This window comes from Aethalodelphis obliquidens, unplaced genomic scaffold, assembly GCF_003676395.1.
Source record: "Aethalodelphis obliquidens isolate GAN/ISIS:26980383/991018 unplaced genomic scaffold, ASM367639v1 scaffold25, whole genome shotgun sequence".
Lineage (NCBI taxonomy): Eukaryota > Metazoa > Chordata > Mammalia > Artiodactyla > Delphinidae > Aethalodelphis > Aethalodelphis obliquidens.
Window position 1 is genome coordinate 23,011,013 of NW_020837969.1, and position 22,969 is coordinate 23,033,981.

A 22,969-nucleotide genomic window follows, 5' to 3' on the forward strand; every position below is an offset into this window, starting at 1 on the left:
TATCATAAATGGGTGTTGATTTCTGTCGAAAGCTTTTTCTTCATCTGTTGAGATGATCATATGGTTATTATCCTTCAATTTGTTAATATGGTGTATCACATTGATTGATTTACATATATTGAAGATAACTTGCATTCCTGGGATAAACCCCACTTGATCATGGTGTATGATTCTTTTAATGTGCTGCTGGATTCTGTTTGCTAGTATTCTGTTGAGGATTTTTACATCTACGTTCATCAGTGATATTGGCCTGTAGTTTTCCTTTTTTGTAACATCTTTGTCTGGTTTTGGTATCAGGGTGATGGTGGCCTCATAGAATGAGTTTAGGAGTGTTCCTCCCTCTGCTATAGTTTGGAAGAGTTTGAGAAGGATAGGTGTTAGCTCTTCTCCAAATTTTTGATACAATTCGCCTGTGAATCCATCTGGTCCTGGGCTTTTGTTTGTTGGAAGATTTTTAATCACAGTTTCAATGTCAGTGCTTGTGATTGGTCTATTTATATTTTCTATTTCTTCCTGGTTCAGTCTTGGAAGGTTGTGCTTTTCTAAGAATTTGTCCATTTCTTCCAGGTTGTCCATTTTATTGGCATAGAGTTGCTTGTAGTAATCTCTCATGATCCTCTGTATTTCTGCAGTGTCAGTTGTTACTTCTCCTTTTTCCTTTCTAATTCTATTGATTTGAGTCTTCTCCCTTTTTTTTCTTGATGAGTCTGGCTAATGGTTTATCAATTTTGTTTATCTTCTCAAAGAACCAGCTTTAATTTTATTGATCTTTGCTATCATTTCCTTCATTTCTTTTTCATTTATTTCTGATCTGATCTTTATGATTTCTTTCCTTCTGCTAACTTTGGGGGTTTTTTTGTTCTTCTTTCTCTAATTGCTTTAGGTGTAAGGTTAGGTTGTTTATTTGAGATGTTTCTTGTTTCTTCAGGTAAGATTGTATTGCTATAAGCTTCCCTCTTAGAACTGCTTTTGAGGCATCCCATAGGTTTTGGGTCGTCGTGTTTTCATTGTCATTTGTTTCTAGGTATTTTTAGATTTCTTCAGTGATCTCTTGGTTACTAAGTAGTGTATTGTTTAGCCTCCATGTGTTTGTATTTTTTACAGATTTTTTTCCTGTAATGATATCTAGTCTCATAGCATTGTGGTCGGAAAAGATACTTGATACAATTTCAATTTTCTTAAATTTACCAAGGCTTGATTTGTGACCCAAGGTATGATCTATCCTGGAGAATGTTCCATGAGCACTTGAGAAGAAAGTGTATTATTGTTTGGGGATGGAACATCCTATAAATATCAATTAAGTCCATCTTGTTTAATGTATCCTTTAAAAGCTTGTGTTTCCTTACTTATTTTCATTTTGGATGAGCTGTCCATTGATGAAACTGGGGTGTTAACATTCCCTACTATGATTGTGTTACTGTCGATTTCCCCTTTTATGGCTGTTAGCATTTGCCTTATGTATTGAGGTGCTCCTATGTTGCGTGCATAAATATTTACAATTGTTATATCTTCTTCTTGGATTGATGCCTTGATCAATATGTAGTGTCCTTCTTTGTCTCTTGTAATAGCCTTTATTTTACAGTCTATTTCATCTGATACAAGAATTGTCACTCCAGCTTTCTTTTGATTTCCATTTGCATCGAATATCTTTTTCCATCCCCTCACTTTCAGTCTGTATGTGTCCCTAGGTCTGAAGTGGGTCTCTTGTAGGCAATATATATACGGGTCTTGTTTTGTATACTTTCAGCCCGTTTATGTCTTTTGGTGGGAGCATTTAACCCATTTACATTTAAGGTAATTATCGATATGTTCCTATTACCATTTTCTTAATTGTTTTGGGTTTGTTATTTTAGGTCTTTCCTTCTCTTGTGTTTCCTGTGTAGAGAAGTTCCTTTAGCATTTTTTGTAGAGCTGGTTTGGTGGCGCTGAATACTCTTAGCTTTTGCTTGTCTGTAAAGGTTTTAATTTCTCTGTCGAATCTGAATGAGATCCTTGCTGATCATCTTGGTTTTTCCCTTTCATCACTTTAAATATGTCCTGCCAAACCCTTGGCTTGCAGAGTTCCTGCTGAAAGATCAGCTGTTAACCTTATGGGGATTCCCTTGTACGTTATTTGTTGGTTTTCCCTTGCTTTTTTTTTCTTTGTATTTAATTTTTGATAGTTTGATTAATATGTGTTGGTGTGCTTCTCCTTGGATTTATCCTGCATGGGACTCTCTGTGCTTCCTGGACTTGATTATTTCCTTTCCCATATTAGGGAAGTTTTCAACTATAATGTCTTCAAATATTTTCTCAGTCCCTTTCTTTTTCTTTTCTTCTGGGACCCCTATAATTTGAATGTTGGTGTGTTTAATGTTGTTCCAGAGGTCTCTGAGAGTGTCAATTCTTTTCATTCTTTTTTCTTTATTCTGCTCTGCAGTAGTTATTTCCACTGTTTTATCTTCCAGGTCACTTATCTGTCTTTCTGCCTCAGTTATTCTGCTATTGATTCCTTCTAGAGAATTTTTAATTTCATTTATTGTGTTGTTCATCATTTGTTTGCCCTTTAGTTCTTCTAGGTCTTTGTTAAACATTTCTTGTATTTTCTCCATTCTCTTGTATTTTCTCCATTCTGTTTCCAAGACTTTGGATCATCTTTATTATCATTACTCTGAATTTTTTTTCAGGTAGACTGCCTATTTCCTCTTCATTTGTTTGGTCTGGTGGGTTTTTACCTTGTTCCTTCATCTGCTGCATATTTCTGTCTTCCCATTTTGCTTCACTTACTGTGTCTGGGGTCTCCTTTTCTCTGGCTGCAGGTTTGTAGTTCCCATCGTTTTTGGTGTCTGCCCCCAGTGGGTAAGGTTGGTTCAGTGGGTTGTGTAGGCTTCCTGGTGGATGGGACTGGTGCCTGTGTTCTGGTGGGTAAGGCTGGATCTTGTCTTTCTGGTGGGCAGGACCGTGTCCAGTGGTGTGTTCTGGGGTGTCTGTGAACTCATTATCATTTTAGGCAGCCTCTCTGCTAATGGGTGGGGTTGTGTTCCTGTCTTGCCAGTTGTTTGGCATGGGGTGTCCAGCACTGGAGCTTGCTGGTCATTGAGTGGAGCTGGGTCTTAGCATTGAGACAGAGATCTCTGGGAGAGCTCTCACCAATATTACATGGGGCCAGGAGGTCTCTGGTGGTCCAATATCCTGAACCCGGCTCTCACACCTCAGAGGCTCAGGCCTGACACCCGGCCAGAGCACCAAGACCCTGTCAGCCACACAGCATAGATAACTGTGGTAAAAATCTGACTGGTATCTTGGGTTTTTCTTTGCTGGGCAATTTATCCCATTCTGCATAGGTGTGACTACGCTACAGGCCTCTAGTTTCAAAAATGCAGGCACTTAACAGGATCTGAAGGTGGAGTTTTCAGCCCTCTGATGTCAAAAGGTCACCAAGCCAGATACTTGTGCATGCCACCATGAGCAGTTCTATGTCAGGGAAAATACAAGCTGGCATTGCTCTCCAAAATTACCCTTAATTTTCAAGAAAGCAAGAATCCTGGGGGAATTCCCTGGCAGTCCAGTGGGCAGTGCAGCCAAAACAAAAAGAAAAGCAAGCAAGAATCCTGAAACCCATTGGTTAAGGTACAATGACTACTGTAGGTATAAGAATTAGTATCTACACAGATATAGAGAACAAAATAGTGGTTACTAGTGGAGAGAGGAGAGATAGAGGGGTAATATAGGGGTAGGGAATTAAGAGGTACAAACTATTAGGTACAAAATAAGCTACAAGGATATATTGTACAACACAGGGAATAAAACCAATATTTTATAATACCTATAAGTGGACTAAAACATATAAAAATTGTGAATCATTGGGCTTCCTTGGTGGCACAGTGGTTGAGAGTCCGCCTGCCGATGCAGGGGACGCAGGTTCGTGCCCCGGTCCGGGAAGATCCCACATGCCATGGAGTGGCTGGGCCCGTGAGCCATGGCCGCTGAGCCTGTGCGTCCGGAGCCTGTGCTCTGCGATGGGAGAGGCCACAACAGTGAGAGGCCCGCGCACCGCAAAAAAAAAAAAAAAAAAATTGTGAATCACTATATTGTACATCTGTAACATATATTTTACAGCAACTATACTTCAGTAAAAGAAAATAAATAAATAAATAAAAAGAATTAGTAGTATATGTAGTGATAATAACAACACAAATCTGTTCTTGTCTTTCCTAGCAGAATAATGAAGTTTAATGAGCATAACTGGGAATTCCTGAATTTAGGTTTTTTGTGTGACCTGGAGCTAAGGCAAGACTACCACAGGAAATTATTGTTTAGGGAGAGAGAACTTCTGCATGAACCCCCTTTCCTTTGGAAAAAAAAAAGGTAAAAAAGTAACACCAATTTGTGTCAAGGCTGGTAGAAAGAAAGAATAAAACCCTTTGTTTGTTTTTATTTTTTCTGTCATTTTAATGTAAGACTGACACAGACTGCTACAACATCTGAGATTCCACAGAGAACTACATGCTTCTGTTATTAGAAAACCTTTGCTGAAGCACTTGAACTTTACTTCTTAAAAAAATGAATACGGAGGCTTCAAGCATTTTTGTCAGCACACTGCCATTCAAAATAACCTTCTAGATACTTATTTTCTACCTTTTCCTAAAAAGGTAGTTCTCACTTACCAGAACCCCACACACCACTGACAGGTTCAAAGCTCCTGAGCTCAGAAGTGATCAAAACACACAAGGAAGTATAATTAGTAGTCCAAAGTTTGGTTTAAATGTTTGAAGAACAGCAAACACCCAATAACACATACCAAATAGATTATTATCGCTTCTATGATGTAATGAATCAACAACTAAAACCACCTAAGACTGAAAATTTCTGTACTCAGTGTCTAATGGTATAAAGCCTTCATTCTTAATGCTTCTTATGGCATCACAGGTGTCAGAAATCACACAATACATTCTCAGCATTCTACAGTAGTCATCACTTTCAAAAACTATAATATACATCTGCATGTTACACAAACATGATTCTCTAGATAAGCATTTTGTCATGTCAACCCCTAGCCTCAAATAACAGAACACAAAAAGCTATACAGGACAAAACACCACAGAACTTTTGCATATTCTCTTTCCCCAGCTGTTAGCAAGGGGCACGTTTTATAAGAGAAAGTGATGAAAAATCAGAAGTTTTGCATCCAGTGTTTGATCCCAACTTTTTACTTTCTTATCGTCTTCTGGTACCACCATATCCTAGAATGAGAAGAGTAAATTTTATATTAGTTTTTTAAAATGCATTAGAATTGCTTATAAAATTACAACAGTAATACACGTTTATTGTTAGCAAATGATACGAGCCACGAGGGAAGAAGGAGAGAATGAACTTGTGGACCAGGGCTGCAGGACTCAGTGCATCAACTCCCCACAAGAGCCCTTCCAGCCATCCAATCAGCATCAAGTCTGCTAAACACACACACGCTTGCTGGCAATAACTTTTAGTCAGGAGACCAAAGATGTGTTCTGTGCTGGGGCCAGCGTGGTACAGGCAAGACCCGAAGTCTGAGCCAAACAGCAGAGAGGCCAGTGGAGCCTAAGCCAGGCCCTGCTACCTCTCACGACTCCAGCGGTAAATAGAAGTAACATGGGGGAGGGTCACGGACTTTTGATGGTAAAGGTTACCTAGGCACCCCCAGCTCCCCCAAGATGCAAACATGCTAACAGACAGGTTACAAGACCACAGTGTTCCCATCTGGAAACTCAATTTTTCTCAGATCTTCCTGTAGGTTATTTGGTAATGTCTTATGATTTTCTTCACCTAAGTCCCATACATTTCTAGTTGATATATACAGTTTCTTACAATTCTTGTTTCTGAGAATGTGGTTCCTTTTGTCACATTATGTCCTACGTAGTTATATCTTTATATATCTTCTCAATTATTACCACTTCTTTTTCTCCCCCAAAGCAACCACTATCTTAACATGTAACACCACAGATTAGTTTTGCTTGTTTTTAAACATGTATATTTATAAAACATGAATGTTGCAATTATATTGTACATATTCTTGTGTGTCTGGCTTCTTTCTTTACATCTGATAAATTTATCCACATTATCGCATACAACTATTTACTTATTCTTACTGCTGCACAGTATTCCACTGTATGAATATTAACTCAATTTTATCTCTGCTTCTTTACAAAATTTCCTCTTAGTCACTTGCAATAAACATATTTTTGACAATGATTTAAATAATGGCTCAATACATTTTTATTGAGTTCTACCAAACTGAAAAGTTCAACCTTCTACCTAGAAAATTCCCATTTTAGAGCTTAAAGGACCCCTAGAGATTAACCAGAATTAAACATACATGGAAACCAACGTCCAGGAAGGTTTAAGTTAAAACCTTGGTTAGTGACAGACATGAATCTAAACCAAATTTCTGTTTGAGTTTTAAAGAACAGAAGTGGGAGGAAAGAATAGATCTGAATTATATTTTAATCTCAGTTAATTGTGCAACTAATATTTCTGGTGAGTATACCACATAAAACCATGACTGCTAAATGTATAGTTAATCATCTAGGTTCCAAGTTGTTTCTGTACTTCACTGAATAGGAACTTCTTGATTTTTTGCTCTCACCTGACGCTGTTCTGCTTTTTGGCTCTGAGCTTGAACACGCTGAATAGCTTCCTGGGTCTCCACGAAGTGGTGAATAAGCACGCCTATTCCACGAGCTGGAGTATGAGGATGGGTGGTACCACGAGTCAGAAAAGGGTGTTGCTGCTCTATAAAGACAAAAGTGTGTCAGGCATTTTTCTTGTGACTATGATTTTTAAATACCCTCCTATTCCTAAACCATCAGAAAACAATTTTTATCAAGTGTTTTTTCCTCAGTGTTCTGGTATATTAGGATTAACATAAACACTGTTTTATATTTCTGCCATTCTTATGGTCATTGCTATGAGGAAAGAAAATGACAGGGAATAAAGGTTCTTTCTTTCTGAATTCGCATTCAAATACAATCTAAACTTAAACTACTATTTAAACTGAAGACATTCCAAAATCTGGTCACAAGCTCTTTCCACCCTTGCTTCTATCATTCTCCAACCAAACCAGAATGCCAACTGTGCCCCAAATGTTGTGTTCTTTCCTGCCTTCTCAGATGTCGAGTCAACAGTCTTGCTTCTAACTCAGATCTATAAGCATGACATGTGAAAGAAAACAACACATATGATATTGATCAAAGCACAGATGGCATTCTTTCCCATCCCCAGAGAATCTGATTTAATAGGGTAATGTCACCATAATTTATTTTCCTTAACAAAACAAATCCAGTCAAATTGTAAGTAAAACAAAGAAGCCTCTAAAGAAAGGCTGAATTAAAGAGCAGGTGAGATAAATGCAAAGCTTACCTATTGCTGCCAAACAAATATCCTAATATTCCTCCAGTTCCCAAGCCAGTCCAGAACCCTGGTCCTGAATTTTCATGTCCTTGTTGTCCAGTGAAAGCACTGCCAAAACCAGAAGTTGCACCATGCGGTCCTAAAAATAAAAATGATTATGTATTCTCTCTTAAACCATAGTCTACAGAACTAAAGATAATATGACATTTCAATTGTTTCATCTGTATGCTTTAATAATAATACTCAGGGGACTTCCCTGGTGGCACAGTGGTTAAGAATCCGCCTGCCAATGCAGGGGACCAGGGTTCGAGCCCTGGTCCAGGAAGATCCCACGTGCCAAGGAGCAACTAAGCCTGTGCACCACAACTGCTGAGCCTATGCTCTAGAGCCCGCAAGCCACAACTACTGAGCCCATGAGCCACAACTACTGAGCCCGCGAGCCACAGCTACTGAGCCTGCATGCTGCAACTACTGAAGCCCACACGCCTAGAGCCTGTGCTCCGCAACAAGAGAAGCCACCACAATGAGAAGCCTGCGCACTGCAACGAAGAGTAGCCCCTGCTGCCTGCAACTAGAGAAAGCCTGCGCACTGCAACGAAGACCCAACGCAGCCAAAAATAAATTTTTAAAAAGAATAAAAATAAAAAATAATAATACTTCAACTTATAAACAAGTGTATTCAAAAAGTGTATTTATAAAATACTGGTTTAGGGCTTCCCTGGTGGCGCAGTGGTTGAGAGTCTGCCTGCCGATGCAGGGGACACGGGTTCATGCCCTGGTCCGGGAAGATCCCACATGCCGCGGAGCGGCTGGGCCCGTGAGCCATGGCCGCTGAGCCTGCGCGTCCGGAGCCTGTGCTCCGCAACGGGAGAAGCCACAACAGTGAGAGGCCTGCATACCGCCAAAAAATAAATAAATGAATAAATAAATAAAATAAAATAAAATACTGGTTTGTAACTAAGGAGCACCTGCCTTTCCCAAACACAAGGAAAAGGAGGGATATGTTTTTAAGGCAGGGGAGGGTGGTTTCTTCCCGTAAGGTCACATCTGCCCTGCTCCAGATCAGCTACTAGAAGACGACCCCACGCGTCAGAGCTACTTCCTTTCTACTGTGTGGACACGTCTAGAAGCTCCAGGTTGAGAGCTGTACCTGAGTGTCTAATGGAGGAATCCAAGTGGAGGATATTTGTTGGTTGGGAAGTCAGGTCTTACAAGGGACCAAAAAAAATATATATCTTCTGCTCAGAGGAAGTTTTTCTTAAATTGCTGTATCATATACATAAAGGGAACTGTGCTAATCCCACATGTACAGCATAATAAATCTGTATGTATGTACCCATGCATGTAATCACTACCCACATCAGTAAAACCTTTCTAGCACGCAGAGACTCCCTCACGACAACTCCCCATAGATACCCACCCATGTCGGAGAGAAGCCGACTCTGACTTTTCTCACCACACTTTGGTTTTACCCATTCTTGAACTTTTTATAAATAGAATCATACGGAGGTACTCTTCTGGTGTATCATTATGTCCATGAGAGTCGACCTCCACCACTGCATATATCAGTTTTGGTTTTGTTTTTTTCTAAATTTATGTATAGTAAGTAGTCCAATGTGTGAAAAAAAACACTTTGTCTCATTCTAATGTTTACAGACATTCTATTTCTAGTTTTTGGCTGCTGTGAATACAGCTGCTGTGAACATTCTTGTGCAGATCTTTTTGCACACACATGCATGCATTTCTCTTAGGTATGCATCTAGGAATGAAATTGCTGGGTCATTGGATGGCGTATGTCTAGTTTCAGTAGATACTGACAGTTTTCCAAAGTGTTTTATCCTTTTAACTCCTTCCAGCAAGTTCCAGTTAACTACATCCTTGCCATTACTTGGTACTCTGTCTTTTTAATGTTAGCCATTAAGATGATTAAATGGTGGTTAATTAAGAACTCAGATTTTAATCTGCATTTTCCTGAAGACTAATGATGCTGAACACCTTTTCAAACTTTTATTGGACATCTGGATATCTTCTTTTACTATAAAATGGCTGTTCAAATCCCCTGTCCATTTTTTTAATTAGGTTGTCTGTCTTTTCTCAGATTTGTGGGAGTTCTTTATGTACTGTAAATACACGTGCTTTGTTGAAAATATGTTTTACAAATACCTTCTCCCAGTCTGTGGCTCGCCTATTCACTCTCTTAATGTTGTCTTTGATGACTAGACATTCTTAATTTAAATAAAGTCTAATTTATCCCTCTTTTCTTTTTGACTGGTATTTTTTGCATTCTAAGAAAGTTTTGCCTACCCTGACAAATATTTTCCTATGTTTTCTTCTGGAAATTTAATTGTTTTACTTTTATGTTGACCTCTGTAATACTCAGTGAATAAAATTTTATGTGTGTTGCGAGACAGAGTTCAAGGTAAATGCTTATTACCAAATCTGATCAAGTTTGATTGAGATGATTTGCAATTTAATCATGCATCCTTAAAATAGTAATCACAATTAACCTTATAGAGAAACAGAACAGAAGAGGTAAAAGAAGTTGAAAGTAAAAAAATAAGACAAATCTGCTTTGGTTTCCCAATGCAACCATTTTCTATATCAGAAACCAGCACAGGATTCACTACCTGACTTCTATCCTACCTACTGCCATTGCCTAGGAAAACATACCTGTGAACTCAGACTTAAAGCCTGCAGGAGAGGGTCCTTCAGAATTGGTGAATCTCTGATAACGATGAGAATATGGAGGATACTCAGAATATGGTGGAGGAGAATCATGACCATTACTAAGGAAGAATTTATAAACTCCAAAGGCAATAGCAAGTAGCACCACGATGGTAAGCACTCCACTGATGCTACAAGATTCTCGGGAGTACAGCTTATTATAATAATCAGAGAAAGAGTTAAAGCCATGGTTTTTTCCAGACTCTCTCGATTTCTTCAGGCCAAGCTCCGTGTAATCTAAGTGATACTCCAAGCCACAGGAACCTCTCAGTACATACTGGTCTTCAGAGGATTCATAGCCTTCACAGCTCACCACAGTTTTTCCAAATTTGTACGCGATATCTAAATCGGTCTTACATTCCCACTGTGAAGAAAAGTAGAAACAGGTTATTAGAACCAAAAGATTTTTTTTTCATTTAATATATATTATTTGGGCTAAATAGCTGTCATAAAACAGCAAAATGAAGCGAGGGAATGATAATTCAGGACGAGTATTTCTGTGCTGGGGGAGGGCAAACCAGGGGCTTCCAAGATACTGGTGATATTAACATTCTACTTAAGCTAGGTGGTGGGTACATGAGTGCTCATTTTATTACTATTCCTTATTCCTTACATATAGATGTAAAGAATTCTTTTGTATATATTAAGCATTCCCTAATTTATTAATTTTAAGCAAATTTTTTAAATGTCAACTTTTTAACTACTGTTGAAGATGCTTTCTTTAAAAATGCTTTCTTTAAAAATTTTCAACATTAAGGCTCAAATATCAGCATCATATATGAATATCTGGTAGCTGTTGATACAACCTTTTGAGAAAAACTTCCTACACAAATTCTATAAAAACCATGGACTACCTTCCCCAAGGTCCAATCCATTAAGTAATTTTCTTAAGTTTTTTTAAAAAGACATTTAGAAAAACTGCAAAAAGAATCTATGCTAGCCTCAAAATTTTCCAGCATAAAAAAAAAAGCCCAGGTCTAGTTTGAATTCTATAACTACTTTGAGCTGAGTAGGTAATATGCTTCTCTATCAACATTAAAAAAGATATAAGCCAAAAGAGATCTGATTGGTTCTATCGCTTTTCTCTTTTTTGGACAAATTATCTTCCTCTTTCAAACTTCAGGTACACTATATCAGCTTTATTCAGATATAATTCACATACTAGACACTCACCCATTTCAATGGTTTTTAGTGTATTCACAGAGCTGTGCAACCATCATCACAATCAATTTTAGAATATTTTCATCGCCCCCAAAAGAAATCTCATCTCCTTTAGCAGTCACTTCCTGTTTCCCCCCAGGTCTCTTAGCTCTAAGCAACCACCAATCTGTCTGCAAGGATTCCCCTATTCTGGACATTTCATGTAAACGGAATCATACAATACGTGGTCCTACGTGACTGGCTTCTTTCACCTGGCAGAATGTTTTCAAGGTTCACACGTGTTGTAGCATAAATCAGCACTTCATTCCTTTTTATGGCTAAATAACATTCCATCGTATGGATATACCACATTTTGTTTCTTCATTCATCAACGATGGACGCTTGGGTTGTTTCTACTTTTTGCCTTTTATGAATAACGCTGCTACAACGTTTAGTATGTTTCTGTGTGGACACACATTTTCAAGTCTCTTGGGTACACACCTAGGAGTCGAATGACTAGGCATTCAGTAACTCTACGTTTAAACCTTTGAGAAACTGCGCGTTTTCCAAGGTGGCTGCGCCGTTTCACATCCCTAATGGCAGTGTATGAGGGTCTCTCCACATCCGCACCAACACCTGCTACTAGCCTTTCTGATCACAGGCATCCTGTTGTAGGAACTGGTGTCTTACTGTGGTTTTGATTTGTATTTCCCTGATGCTGCACAGTTTTTCAGCTAATGATGCTGAACATTTTTTCACATGTTTATTGGCCATCTGCATATCTTCTTTGGAGAAATGTCTAGTCAGATGCCTTACCCACTGTTAAATTTGGTTATATGTCTTCTTACTGAGTTGTAATAGTTCTTCATATACTCTGGACACAAGTCCCCAATCAGATATATGACTGCAAAAGCTTTCTCCTATTGTGTGTGTCCTTTTCGCTTTCTTGATGGTGTCTGTTGAAGCCTAAAAGTTTTTAATTTGGATAATATACAATTTTTCTATTTTGTTGTTGTTGTTCTACACTATTCCATTTTTTAAATAATTTTGTTTGGAGGAAGACTTATAAGCTTGTTGATTTAGGTAAATAAACTCAATGTCTATCGGTATTTCATGTTAATTGTCATTTTCTTAATAGCATATACTAAAAGTGGCTTCTAATTATTATATTTATACTCTTGGAATTAGAAGAGGCTCTCTCCTGCTACTAAACATAAGTCAATGTATGACATCCTCTATACTTCTTTGCTCATGCCATTCACTCCCTTCTCTATCTCTTCAGCTCTAAAAATGTTATCCTTCCTTACTAACACAGTACATATAATACTTTCTTCTTCAAGTCTTTCCCAATCCCCCAAGCTGGACGTGACTTTACAATACTTTGTTGGCACCTAGATGTAATGTGAGTGCTTGTCTTATCTATTCTCCTAGGAAGAGAGTTTCTTGAGGGTTGTGACTCCATCATTCATTTTTGTATAATACTGTTTAATGTATGTTTAATGAATGACTTTTTTCCATCAAGACTAAAAAGTAATATAAAAGTAAAAGTAATTTCAGCTTTAACCTGAAGATTCTGTGATTTGGTTAGCAAGACTAGGAAAAAATGTTGTGAAATACATATCACCAAGCAAATATGAACTCTCTCCCTGAACTGCATACACTAGGCACAAAGGTTGTATCAAACAAGAATATCACTCTGATGGAAGGGAAAACTGTCAAAGCAAGTTTCTGGCCGAATGACCAACCATCTTAAATCCTTTCTGAAAGCAGGCAGAATACGAAGTCGAAATCTATTCGTATTGATTTAAACTGAATTTACTTCAAATCTATTCCATTTCTAAAGGATAACAAATTTTGGAACTTCAAGGAGGTGGTCTATCCTAAGTACAAAATGCCAAAGACCTGAAGACAATGAAGCCCACTGAAATGCTTTCACTCGTAAGTAACCACCCTCAGCTCTAAAACAACTTTTTAAAATCAAGCATTTGAAGCACAATAGGGACACAGGAACCCCACCCCCACTTACAATCTACAATTCCTTATCATCTTAACTTTATTTTTTAAGGATAGGTTGGTATTCTTTGAGGAACGACAGAGAAATGACAATCAAAAGAAATCCTCTACCCCCCACCCCCAAGTATAAGAAAAATTTTGAAAATTTACTAATGTTTTATGAGAAAGTTTTGGTATAAAGATTACAATGAATATTTCCAGGCTTTAAAATCAGTTCATTTCTTTCAGAGGATGTTCCTTTCAGAGACCGAATCACTGATTTATATTTATATATTTTAGGTAACCAGAGATTTTCTATATGTACTTCCCCAAAATACTGAATAATGTCTTAATAAACACTTCACTGAAAAGGATTCCATTTAGACTTCCATCAACATAAAGAGTATTACCTGTACATCATAACCATCCCAGCCTTTGTTCTGACACTGTATGACTTTGGGGGTATAAGAATCACATCCAGCTGTGCCTCCAACACATTTCAACTGTGGGATCGGATCCAACCTACGGGAAGTAGTATAGCGGTCATAGTGGAGGGTAAGAGCTTTTATATCCCGCAACAATACTCTGTCTGAAACAGTAAGAACACAGATAAACAGATGGTAAATATCTTGTCATATAGAAAGATTCATTGTAGTAAAACTCTTATCATCGAAAATACTTTCAAAAGTAAGGCTCTTTCTTGCCTTTTGAGGATGACTAAGGAAGAGAAGATGGAACAGTTTCCCAAATCCCAAAGCTATCGCAACAACCTTCACGCCTTTTGCACAAAAGTCAGAAAGTCACTCCTTTAAGGTCTCCCTTCATTTCAGGATTGATGTCCCCTAAACTGCTTCTATATCGTGAGTTCCACATAATTTTTGCAAAATCAGAACCAAAAGTTCATTAACCTGAAACGTTGTACTACTGTATGACAATTGACAATAATATCAATGGTTAATTAAAATAGCAAAACATATACATGAATGTTCCTGAAGCACACTTAATGACTTAAACGTCTGTCAACAGATGAACGGTTTAATAAAATTTTGGCCTATTCACAAAGTGGAATATTCTACAGCAGTTAAAATGAGTGAACTAGAATTCATGTATCAGAATAGAAATAGTAAAAACATTTTAAGCAAGATGCAAGTTCTAGAATGTTTAGTAGGATGGCTTTACATAAACCGCGAAAACTGGCAAAACAGTACTACATATTGTTAAGGTCTACACGTGTAAATACCAGTAGTATGAAAACATGCATAGGAATAACTAAGCATCAAATTCAGAGCACCACTGAGGACAGAGGGAGAGCAGAGACTTTCGCTCTCTATCTCTAATGTTTTATTACTTTGCAGGGGGGAGGTTTGCTTGCAAATATAGTACAATGTAAAGATTCAATAAAACTGGGTGGTGAGTACGTGGGTTTTCATTGTGTACTTCTGTGGGTTTAAATATTTTAAATATTTCACAATTTTAAAAATTAAAAAGTTAAACTATTTCACAAATTAAAAATCATATTGACAAAGCAGTTTAAAAAGAAGAAGTCAAAACAAGGAAATTATGGCCGGCACTGATGTATCAATACATAAGTGAATTTTGAAGTGTTATTGGAAAATGAATAGTCTTCCTACTTATCATCCTCAGATTATGATGGAAGATACTGCGGATTGGTTCACTCAACACCCATTTTGCCCTCAAACTGGTATGACTTCTTGCAAAGCTAAAAGACTCCTAAAACCTCTTGCAGCTACAAATCCCAAAAGTGATTTCGGGACTTTCGCTTAAGTCAGAGGGACTTAAGCGAGATCCGGAGATCAGAGCTTAAACTCAGACTGTGCCCAGGCTAGCAGGCAGTCATGGGGGCTCAGGGTTTTCCTGACACTGTCCAGTACTCCGTAATTAGCGTCGTGGATGCAAAAAGGCTTGATGTGAGCCATCCAGTGTTCACTGCTGCAGATGTAGCAGACATCACTTTCCACCATTTTGTTAGCACCCAATTCCCTATTAAATTAGCAAAATTTGCTGCCTCTCAAATTCCACTGAAAGTACAATAAATGAATTGTTTTGCCGATGTGAACAAACAAGGTCAGGCAAAACAGAAAAGGAGATGGTAACAGAATTTTGGAAGGTGAAAGCAGATGGACCAATAGTTAGGTGACTAGTCCTAAATATAAGTGAAGTGCCAGACCAGCAAGTGGGAAAACTGAGAACCAACCTGACACACATAATGGAATCCCTAAAAGCAATAGGAAACGGCAGCTCTTGAATTGGAGCTGACTAAAGTAAGCACTACAAGGTGAAAGCTGCTTGAGAAGAAGCTACATCCCTAGATGGTCTCCCAAGCTCTTTTCATTCATATACATATATATACACACATACATACACACACATATATACATACACACATACATACATATACATATTTCACAATTTTTTTAAATCTAAAAGTAACACTTTTTCCTTTTAAAAAGAGAAATCCATTCCTCCTCCAATTTCACATTTCTGTGATAACCAAAACTAGCAGCCTGGTCAGGACCTTCTTCTTGCTCACACAGATACATATACAGGGGTTGTTTTGATTTTTGTTAGTTTATTTTTATAAAATTGAATCATACAGTACACATTACTCTTCACATGCTTTTGCACTTAATCAGACATCAAGGATATTCCCTCACGTCAGCAAATACAGATCTTATTTATATTTATTTACCAAAAAATGAGCTTAATAAATTTGACTAAGCTGAGACTTACTGGTCACCCTTCTCTCACCAAAATACAATAAAACTAGAAATATAATAATATAAAGTAATATAATAACATATAAAATGGTAAAAAGACAGCTGAAAACCAGTAACAACAAAGAAAGGAAAATTGGGTTACAGCAATCAAAACATATCTGTAATTAAATCTATAATAATGTAAACAGTAACACAGGATTAGGAAAACTGATCATGTGCACAATGTATAAAAATTAATCCCTGATGGTTAAACACTTACCACAAAATGAACAACAAATTAAAAGTACTAGAAGAAAACACAAAAAGAAAGAATATGTTTATGATCCTGGGATGGGAAAGATCTTAAGACACCAAAAGCAAGACTGACCAGCAAGATAGTGACTATACTTGGCAAATCATGTTCAATCTATGAAAACCCAAGAATCCATAATAATACTTAAAGGGAAAGCCAAAAACTCACTTGTCTATACTTAAAGTGGCTACCAACTACCTCACTTTGAAAACTAGCAATTAAAGATTTTAAATTAAATGTTTATCCTGACTTTCCAGCCAGAACCATAATCTGAAATAGCCTCAGTTGATAAGGAAAATCTCAACTTTACTGAAGAATATCAATCAATAAATGCAGAAGAAGTGATAGAATTAGAAAAATCACCATCTTACAACCCCTAAATAAACAGATTCAGAAAAGGATTAATTAGTTTTAAAATCATTAAGTGAATGGATATTGGTATACTGCCAAGTAACATTACATGGAGTGCTCTCTAGTCACAAAAGGGGAAAAATGTAACTTCACAGGTGAGAAATAAGCCACTGTAATCCACTAGTCAAACTTAGCACTGCTAACGGTATAAAGATCGATATTACACCATCTCCTATGATGTAATCCTCAGAAGTATTTAATATGAATCTAATCAATCCTTTGGACCTAGCATTCAGCTTACTAGAAATACAAGGAAGAAAAAAAAATGCTAAAACAATGTCATGAGAAAACAGAATCCAGAACGTAGGATATTCTAAAGGATAACTGGCCCAATCCCTTCAGCAAAGCAGGAGCATGAAAAAAGAGACCATTCTACATTTTCAAAAGACTTAAGGAATAATTCAGTCAGATGCAATGACTGGTCCTGGACTGGGCCCTGGTTTGAACAAACTAGTTTAGACATTTTAGGGACAACTGTGATATCTGGCTATGGAATGAGTAATTAGTTGATATTAAGAAATTAGGGTCAATTTTGTTAGATGTAATGTTATTTTTACTAGGTGGGGAAAAGTTCATTAAAAAAAGGCTTATACTGAAGGATTTAGTTATGGCCTATCATGATGCCTGTAACTTACATTAAAATATATCAACATTTAAGGGCTTCCCTGGGGGCGCAGTGGTTGAGAGTCCGCCTGCCGATGCAGGGGACACGGGTTCGTGCCCCGGTTCAGGAGGATCCCACATGCCGCGGAGCGGCTGAGCCCATGAGCCATGGCCACTGAGCCTGCACATGCGGAGCCTGTGCTCCACAACGGGAGAGGCCACAACAGTGAGAGCCCCGCGTACCGAAAAAAAAAAAAGAATACATTGCTTAAATAAGCAAAAAGGATATATTGTACAGCACAAGGAAATAGAGCCATTGTTTTGTAATAACTTTAAATGGAGTATAATCTATAAAAATATTAAACTAATATGTTGTAAACATGACACTAATATTATAAGTCAATAATATGTCAATTTTTAAAAAATGGGGCTTCCCTGGTGGCGCGGTGGTTGGGAGTCCGCCTGCCGATGCAGGGGGCGCAGGTTCGTGCCTCGGTCTGGGAGGATCCCGCGTGCCATGGAGCAGCTGGGCCCGTGGGCCATGGCCACTGGGCCTGCACATCCGGGGCCTGTGCTCCGCAACGGGAGAGGCCGCAGCAGTGAGAGGCCCATGTAACGCAAAAAAAAAAAAAAAAATGCATTGTTTTACCAAATAATAAAGCTTACTATAAAATTAAAATAATCAAAATAGTATGGGATAGTAACAGAAACAGACAAGTGAACTGTGAAACAAAAGAAAGTCTAGAAATAAATCCAGATATATGTGGAAATTCAATACAAGATAAAGTGGGTTTTTTGTGTTCTAGGTGTATTTTTTTTTATCAAGCATCACCATATTTTATTTATAAAACAAAGCACAATGGCATCCTTTACCGTTGACAAAACTCAATATTCTGCACAACTCTTTCTGCCCTGCTTAGCCTGTGTGAGGAAAGACAAATGATGCATCTCAAACCCACAAGTAATTTAAGAAGTAGAGTAAATTGGGTCTGAGTTACAATGAGTTGCAGTAGCCTCAAGTGGGATCTCGGTAATACTGTACAGAATAGTGATTCTGAGACTACTCCTTAAATGAAAGGAAACTCTTCTCCAACCAGCAAAAGCAGGCTTTTCAATTTAGTGGAAAAAGGATGTCTTCTTTAATAAATGGTTTTGTCATAACTGACTACACAGCTAGAATAAAATCCACCTGAAGCTATATAAAAATTTAATTCCACATGATCCAAATATCTAAATTTCCAAGAACTATACTAAAATAAAGTATGCTATATTAAACTCAAACTACCTCCTAATAAATAAAAAATTATAACAATGAAAATGTTCAATGGTTTAAAAAATCAGAATATTATTAAACTAAATCATGGGAATAATAACAACTTGAATTTGTTGTAGCAGGGCTGAGATAATGCAAAGAACACTGAACTAAATTCCCACCACCAACTTGCTATATGACTTTGGCCAAGTCAATTTATCTGTATAGAAATGACCTGTAAAGTTAAAACGATATCAACCTTAAAATTGACTGTGAAGTTTAGATATGATTTACTAAAATTATCTGGCAGAGTACTCGACACATAATAGGTGATCAAGTATGATAAATATTATTGACAATGTTTAAGGAGCCATATACCTATGTGTTATCATTACCATGACTCTACAGCATCTTTCCTCCCTAGAGATCCTAAAGGTTACTATGTTTTGTAATCAGAATACATATGTTGAAGCCTTAATCCCCAATGTGGTGGCATTTGGAGGCAGGGCCTTCAGGAGGTGATTAGTTTTAGATGAGCTCATGAGGATGGAGCCCCAGTGATGGGATTAGTGCCCATGTAGGAAGAGGAAGAGACCAGGGCCCCCATCCACCCACTCAATCCCACCTACCCCCACCCCGCCCCACCCCAACTCTTGTTATGTGAGAACATAACAAGAAGACAGTCATCTGCAGAGCAGGAAGAGGGCCCTCTCCAGACACCAAACATGCTCGCACCTTGATCTCAGACTTCCCAGCCTCAGAATGCAAGGAATAAATGCTGCTTACCACCCAGTCTGTGGTATTTTGTGATAGCAGCTCGAACTAAGACAAGGTCTAAGAACAAAATGCTCACAACCTTACTCCACTAGTACATCAGTCAAGGATGACACACATTTCCCTGAAGTCCAGACTCACAAGTCAAAATCCACTTGCAGGTCTCAAACTTAAGATGAACAAAACCAAACTCCCCCAAGCCTGATTCTCCCACAATCCCACATCTCAGGAAAGGGTAATTCCATCCTTCTAGTCACTCAAGATCCAAAACCTTGGAGTTATCTTTGTCTTCTCTCCTCCTCTAACCCCTATATCTAATCCCTCAGAGTATCATGTCATCTCCACCTTCAGAACAGCTGAGAAGCCCACCACTCTCACCAACTGCACTGCTTCCCCCCCCGCCCCCGCCGCCAACCATCACCACTCTCGGGACTTACTGTACAAGCAGTCCCTTCACTGGCCTCCCAGCTTCCCCCCACCCACTCTCACTCCCACAGTCTGTTTTCCACAGAGCAGACAGAATGTGCCTTTAAAATACAGATCATATTAGGGCTTCCCTGGTGGCGCAGTGGTTGAGAGTCCGCCTGCCGATGCAGGGGACACGGGTTCGTGCCCCGGTCCGGGAAGATCCCACATGACGTGGAGCGGCTAAGCCGTGAGCCATGGCCGCTTAGCCTGCGCGTCCGGAGCCTGTGCTCCGCAACGGGAGAGGCCACAACAGTGAGGGGCCCATGTACCGCAAAAAAAAGAAAAAGAAAAAAAAAAACAGATATTAAAAATATATAGAACAGAATAGAATGGGATAGAATACAGGTCATAGCAGACCCATCCCTTCAGGGTTCTCATCAAATGTCACCTTAACAGTGACTTCTTCCCTGACTAACGTATATTTTGAAAATCCCTGCTTCTGCCTGCACACCCTGTCCTCCTTACCCTGTTTTTATCAATGTCCAAACCACTATTCACAATATGACCCGCTATTTACCTGATTTGTTCATTTTCTATTTCTCCTCAATAGGTGTAAACTCCAGGGCAAAACACTGTTTTGTTCACTGCAATATTCCCAACACCCAGAAGAGTGACAAATACAAAGCAGCTCAATAAAGAATTGTGAAAATTTTTAGGTAATCTCTTTAGAACTGGTACAATTTTTTTTTTTCTGGACAAATTTTTGCTTTATGTTAGCTAAAGACAAAGTGAGTACAACCAAAGTCAAACAAAAGACAAACGAGGGACTGACTACTGCTTGATAAAACTACTTGAAAAAACTAACTCAATAAAATGCCTTCATAAAATAGTTCCTCAAAAGAAATTTAAGTCCAAGTAGTTTGTGTTTACTCTGCAAAATATTTTTGTGCCTTTTGTTCCAGAACAATAGTTTTATAGAGTAGGTAGACAAAGAACTACCAGGAAAAGGTTCATCATTAGTTTAAATTTGGCTCCGTTTTTTTATTCCCCTGACTCTTCATCTGTAAACCATTTTTTTTAAAAACCTCCTCTTTTTATTCAAGAATTGATTGAGAGTTCAACTAATGTTTTAATCCAGTTTTTAAACTGTAATTCTGATCAAAGTCTTCTATCTATATAAAACTTTCTAGAAATACATAAGGAAAATGTACAGACATTTAAATCCAACTTGGCTTTTTATTAATTAGTAATAAAACATCCACATCAAAGGAGTACTCAAAATCAAGTACTTACAAATAGCACCTTCTCTCTCATTTTAGCATTTAAGAATAAAAAATAAGAAGCTTCAGAAATAAATCTGTTGCTTAAGTTCAAAAACACAGGCATTTCCTATCACCAAATCACGACTGCAATATGGGTACACTTTCCATGCTTTTAACATCTTTACTCCCCAAAACAAAAATGATGTTTTCATTGTTTGAAAGTCATTTTTTACATCACTCCAACTTAACAGCATGCATCATTTATTAAATGGAAAACTGTATGTATGTATGTATACATATATATACACACACATATGTATTAATTACATGGAATATTCTCGATCCCATAAAAATTCGTTAGACAATTCTAATAACATAGTGATATGAAAGAACTATTTTTCCTAGAAATCACTTATCGTGTACCATCACAAAAAAAAAATTTTTTTTAATTCAACAGGAAAAGCTGGTGTAACGCAATGAACGTCACTGTAATGGTCAGAATAAGCAGCGTGAGTTGTGATCACATAAATAGTACAGTCCATGATTCTGCTAACCTACCTCCAAGGTTTGCAGCCCTGTCCACGAAGTGTGACTCAAGGACTGCCGGTGCCATGGCAACTGCCAGGTACAGCAACAGGCAGCCATGACAAGAGTCAGAGACGATGACATCAGACAGTCTTGACAACAAAGCAAAATGCGCAGGTGAGGGTCGAGCTTTCCAGCCAGACCCAGGGGATGAGGGCTGTAGCCCGAGAAAGAAGAAGGTGGGCAAATTCTGGGAGTCCAAGCAAGGGAGAAGGGAACATTAACAACACTAGAGTAGTCCCGCCCCGCCCACTCCCCAACAGTCCACACTCGTCCAGGAGGACGTCTGGGAAGAGCAAAGAGGCCAGGCAGGGCACAGATGAACAGCGAGGAGGATGGAAATGAGGAATTAGGGTAGAAGGGCTCAAGGGGCGGCGAACAGAAATGGTGGAGCCTCTTAGCGCTGCTTGAAGGCAGCAGGAAGGGGGGAGTGAAGGCAGCACTCACCAGGGTCGTTCCAGCCCCGGGCAGAGCCCGCGATCAACAGAAGCAAAAGGAGGCTGAACAGAGCGCAGCGTCCAGCCGCTTCCGGCCCGCCGGCCGAAACCATGGCGCTCGGTGAAGATGGCGCGCGGCTCCCGGGAGCTCGCAGGTCGGAACCCTGGCTGCGGAAGGCCGCGCACCGTTAAGCACCGACGCCGGCAGCTTCCGCCGCGGAAAAAGAAAGGTCTACCGCAGGACCCCTGCTGCAGGGAAGGTCCGTGCGCCAGTCTGACGTCACTACAGCGGCGGCCCGTGGGGGAACTGGAGTGGTCGCTGCGGGCGGAGTCGAGGGCGGGGTGCCGACGTTGGGGGCGGAGCCAAGGGCGGGACGCAGAGGCTGTGGGCGGGGCCTAGGGCCGCCCTCCTAAAGGTTCAGCGCGAAGACTGAAACCATCACAACGCAAAATCTAAGTGTAGTCACGTTATTTACAAAACCTTAATAACCTTCCCGAGGGACGCTACTGTGCCTTACCCAACTTCACGTCTTCAGCAACTAGCATAGCGTCTGGCGCATGATTTGTGTTCCATTAGTTTGCTAAATACAGAGTGGATTTGAGAGAGGCAGCACGGAAATATATTGTCTGGTTTCAGAAGCTCAGAACCTTTACATATTTCCTTCCACGTGGAGACAGTGGGAATTTACAAGATATCCGGAGGAGAAACTACCACCTAAATAAAGAACCAGCCAGGGAAAACAGTTAAGAGTGCATAGGCATTATCTTTGAGGTCTGAGAGTCCTGGATTTCTCTCCTTCATTCATTCATTCAACAAATATAGGTTGAACGCCTAGTATGTGTCTGGCGCTGTTTTCAGCTTGGAGTATGCAGACAAGGTCCCTGTACTCATGGAGCTTACACTGATGAGAACTAAGATAAACAAAATTAAATAATAAATTAATAAATAAAAATAATAGTGATAAGTGCATTGATCAAAATAA

At 38.9% G+C, this 22,969-nt stretch overlaps 1 protein-coding gene across 2 annotated transcripts; it reads right to left on the reverse strand.

Annotated features, from left to right (window-relative positions):
• Positions 1 to 4,381: 4,381 nt before the first annotated feature.
• On the reverse strand, positions 4,382 to 22,290 carry SARAF (store-operated calcium entry associated regulatory factor). 2 transcript variants are annotated; one of them, XM_027122754.1, is made up of 7 exons: positions 21,997 to 22,290; positions 21,523 to 21,641; positions 13,635 to 13,813; positions 10,039 to 10,456; positions 7,378 to 7,507; positions 6,605 to 6,750; positions 4,382 to 5,222 (listed from the first exon to the last, which is right to left on the reverse strand). In XM_027122754.1, the coding sequence occupies exons 2-7, from the start codon at positions 21,575 to 21,577 to the stop codon at positions 5,197 to 5,199; spliced, it is 954 nt and encodes a 317-aa protein (XP_026978555.1). In that variant the 5' UTR covers positions 21,578 to 21,641; positions 21,997 to 22,290; the 3' UTR covers positions 4,382 to 5,196. The 2 variants fall into 2 exon arrangements, with proteins under 2 accessions (XP_026978555.1, XP_026978554.1); XM_027122753.1 differs by lacking the exon at positions 21,523 to 21,641 and having other exon boundaries at positions 21,997 to 22,288.
• Positions 22,291 to 22,969: the final 679 nt, after the last annotated feature.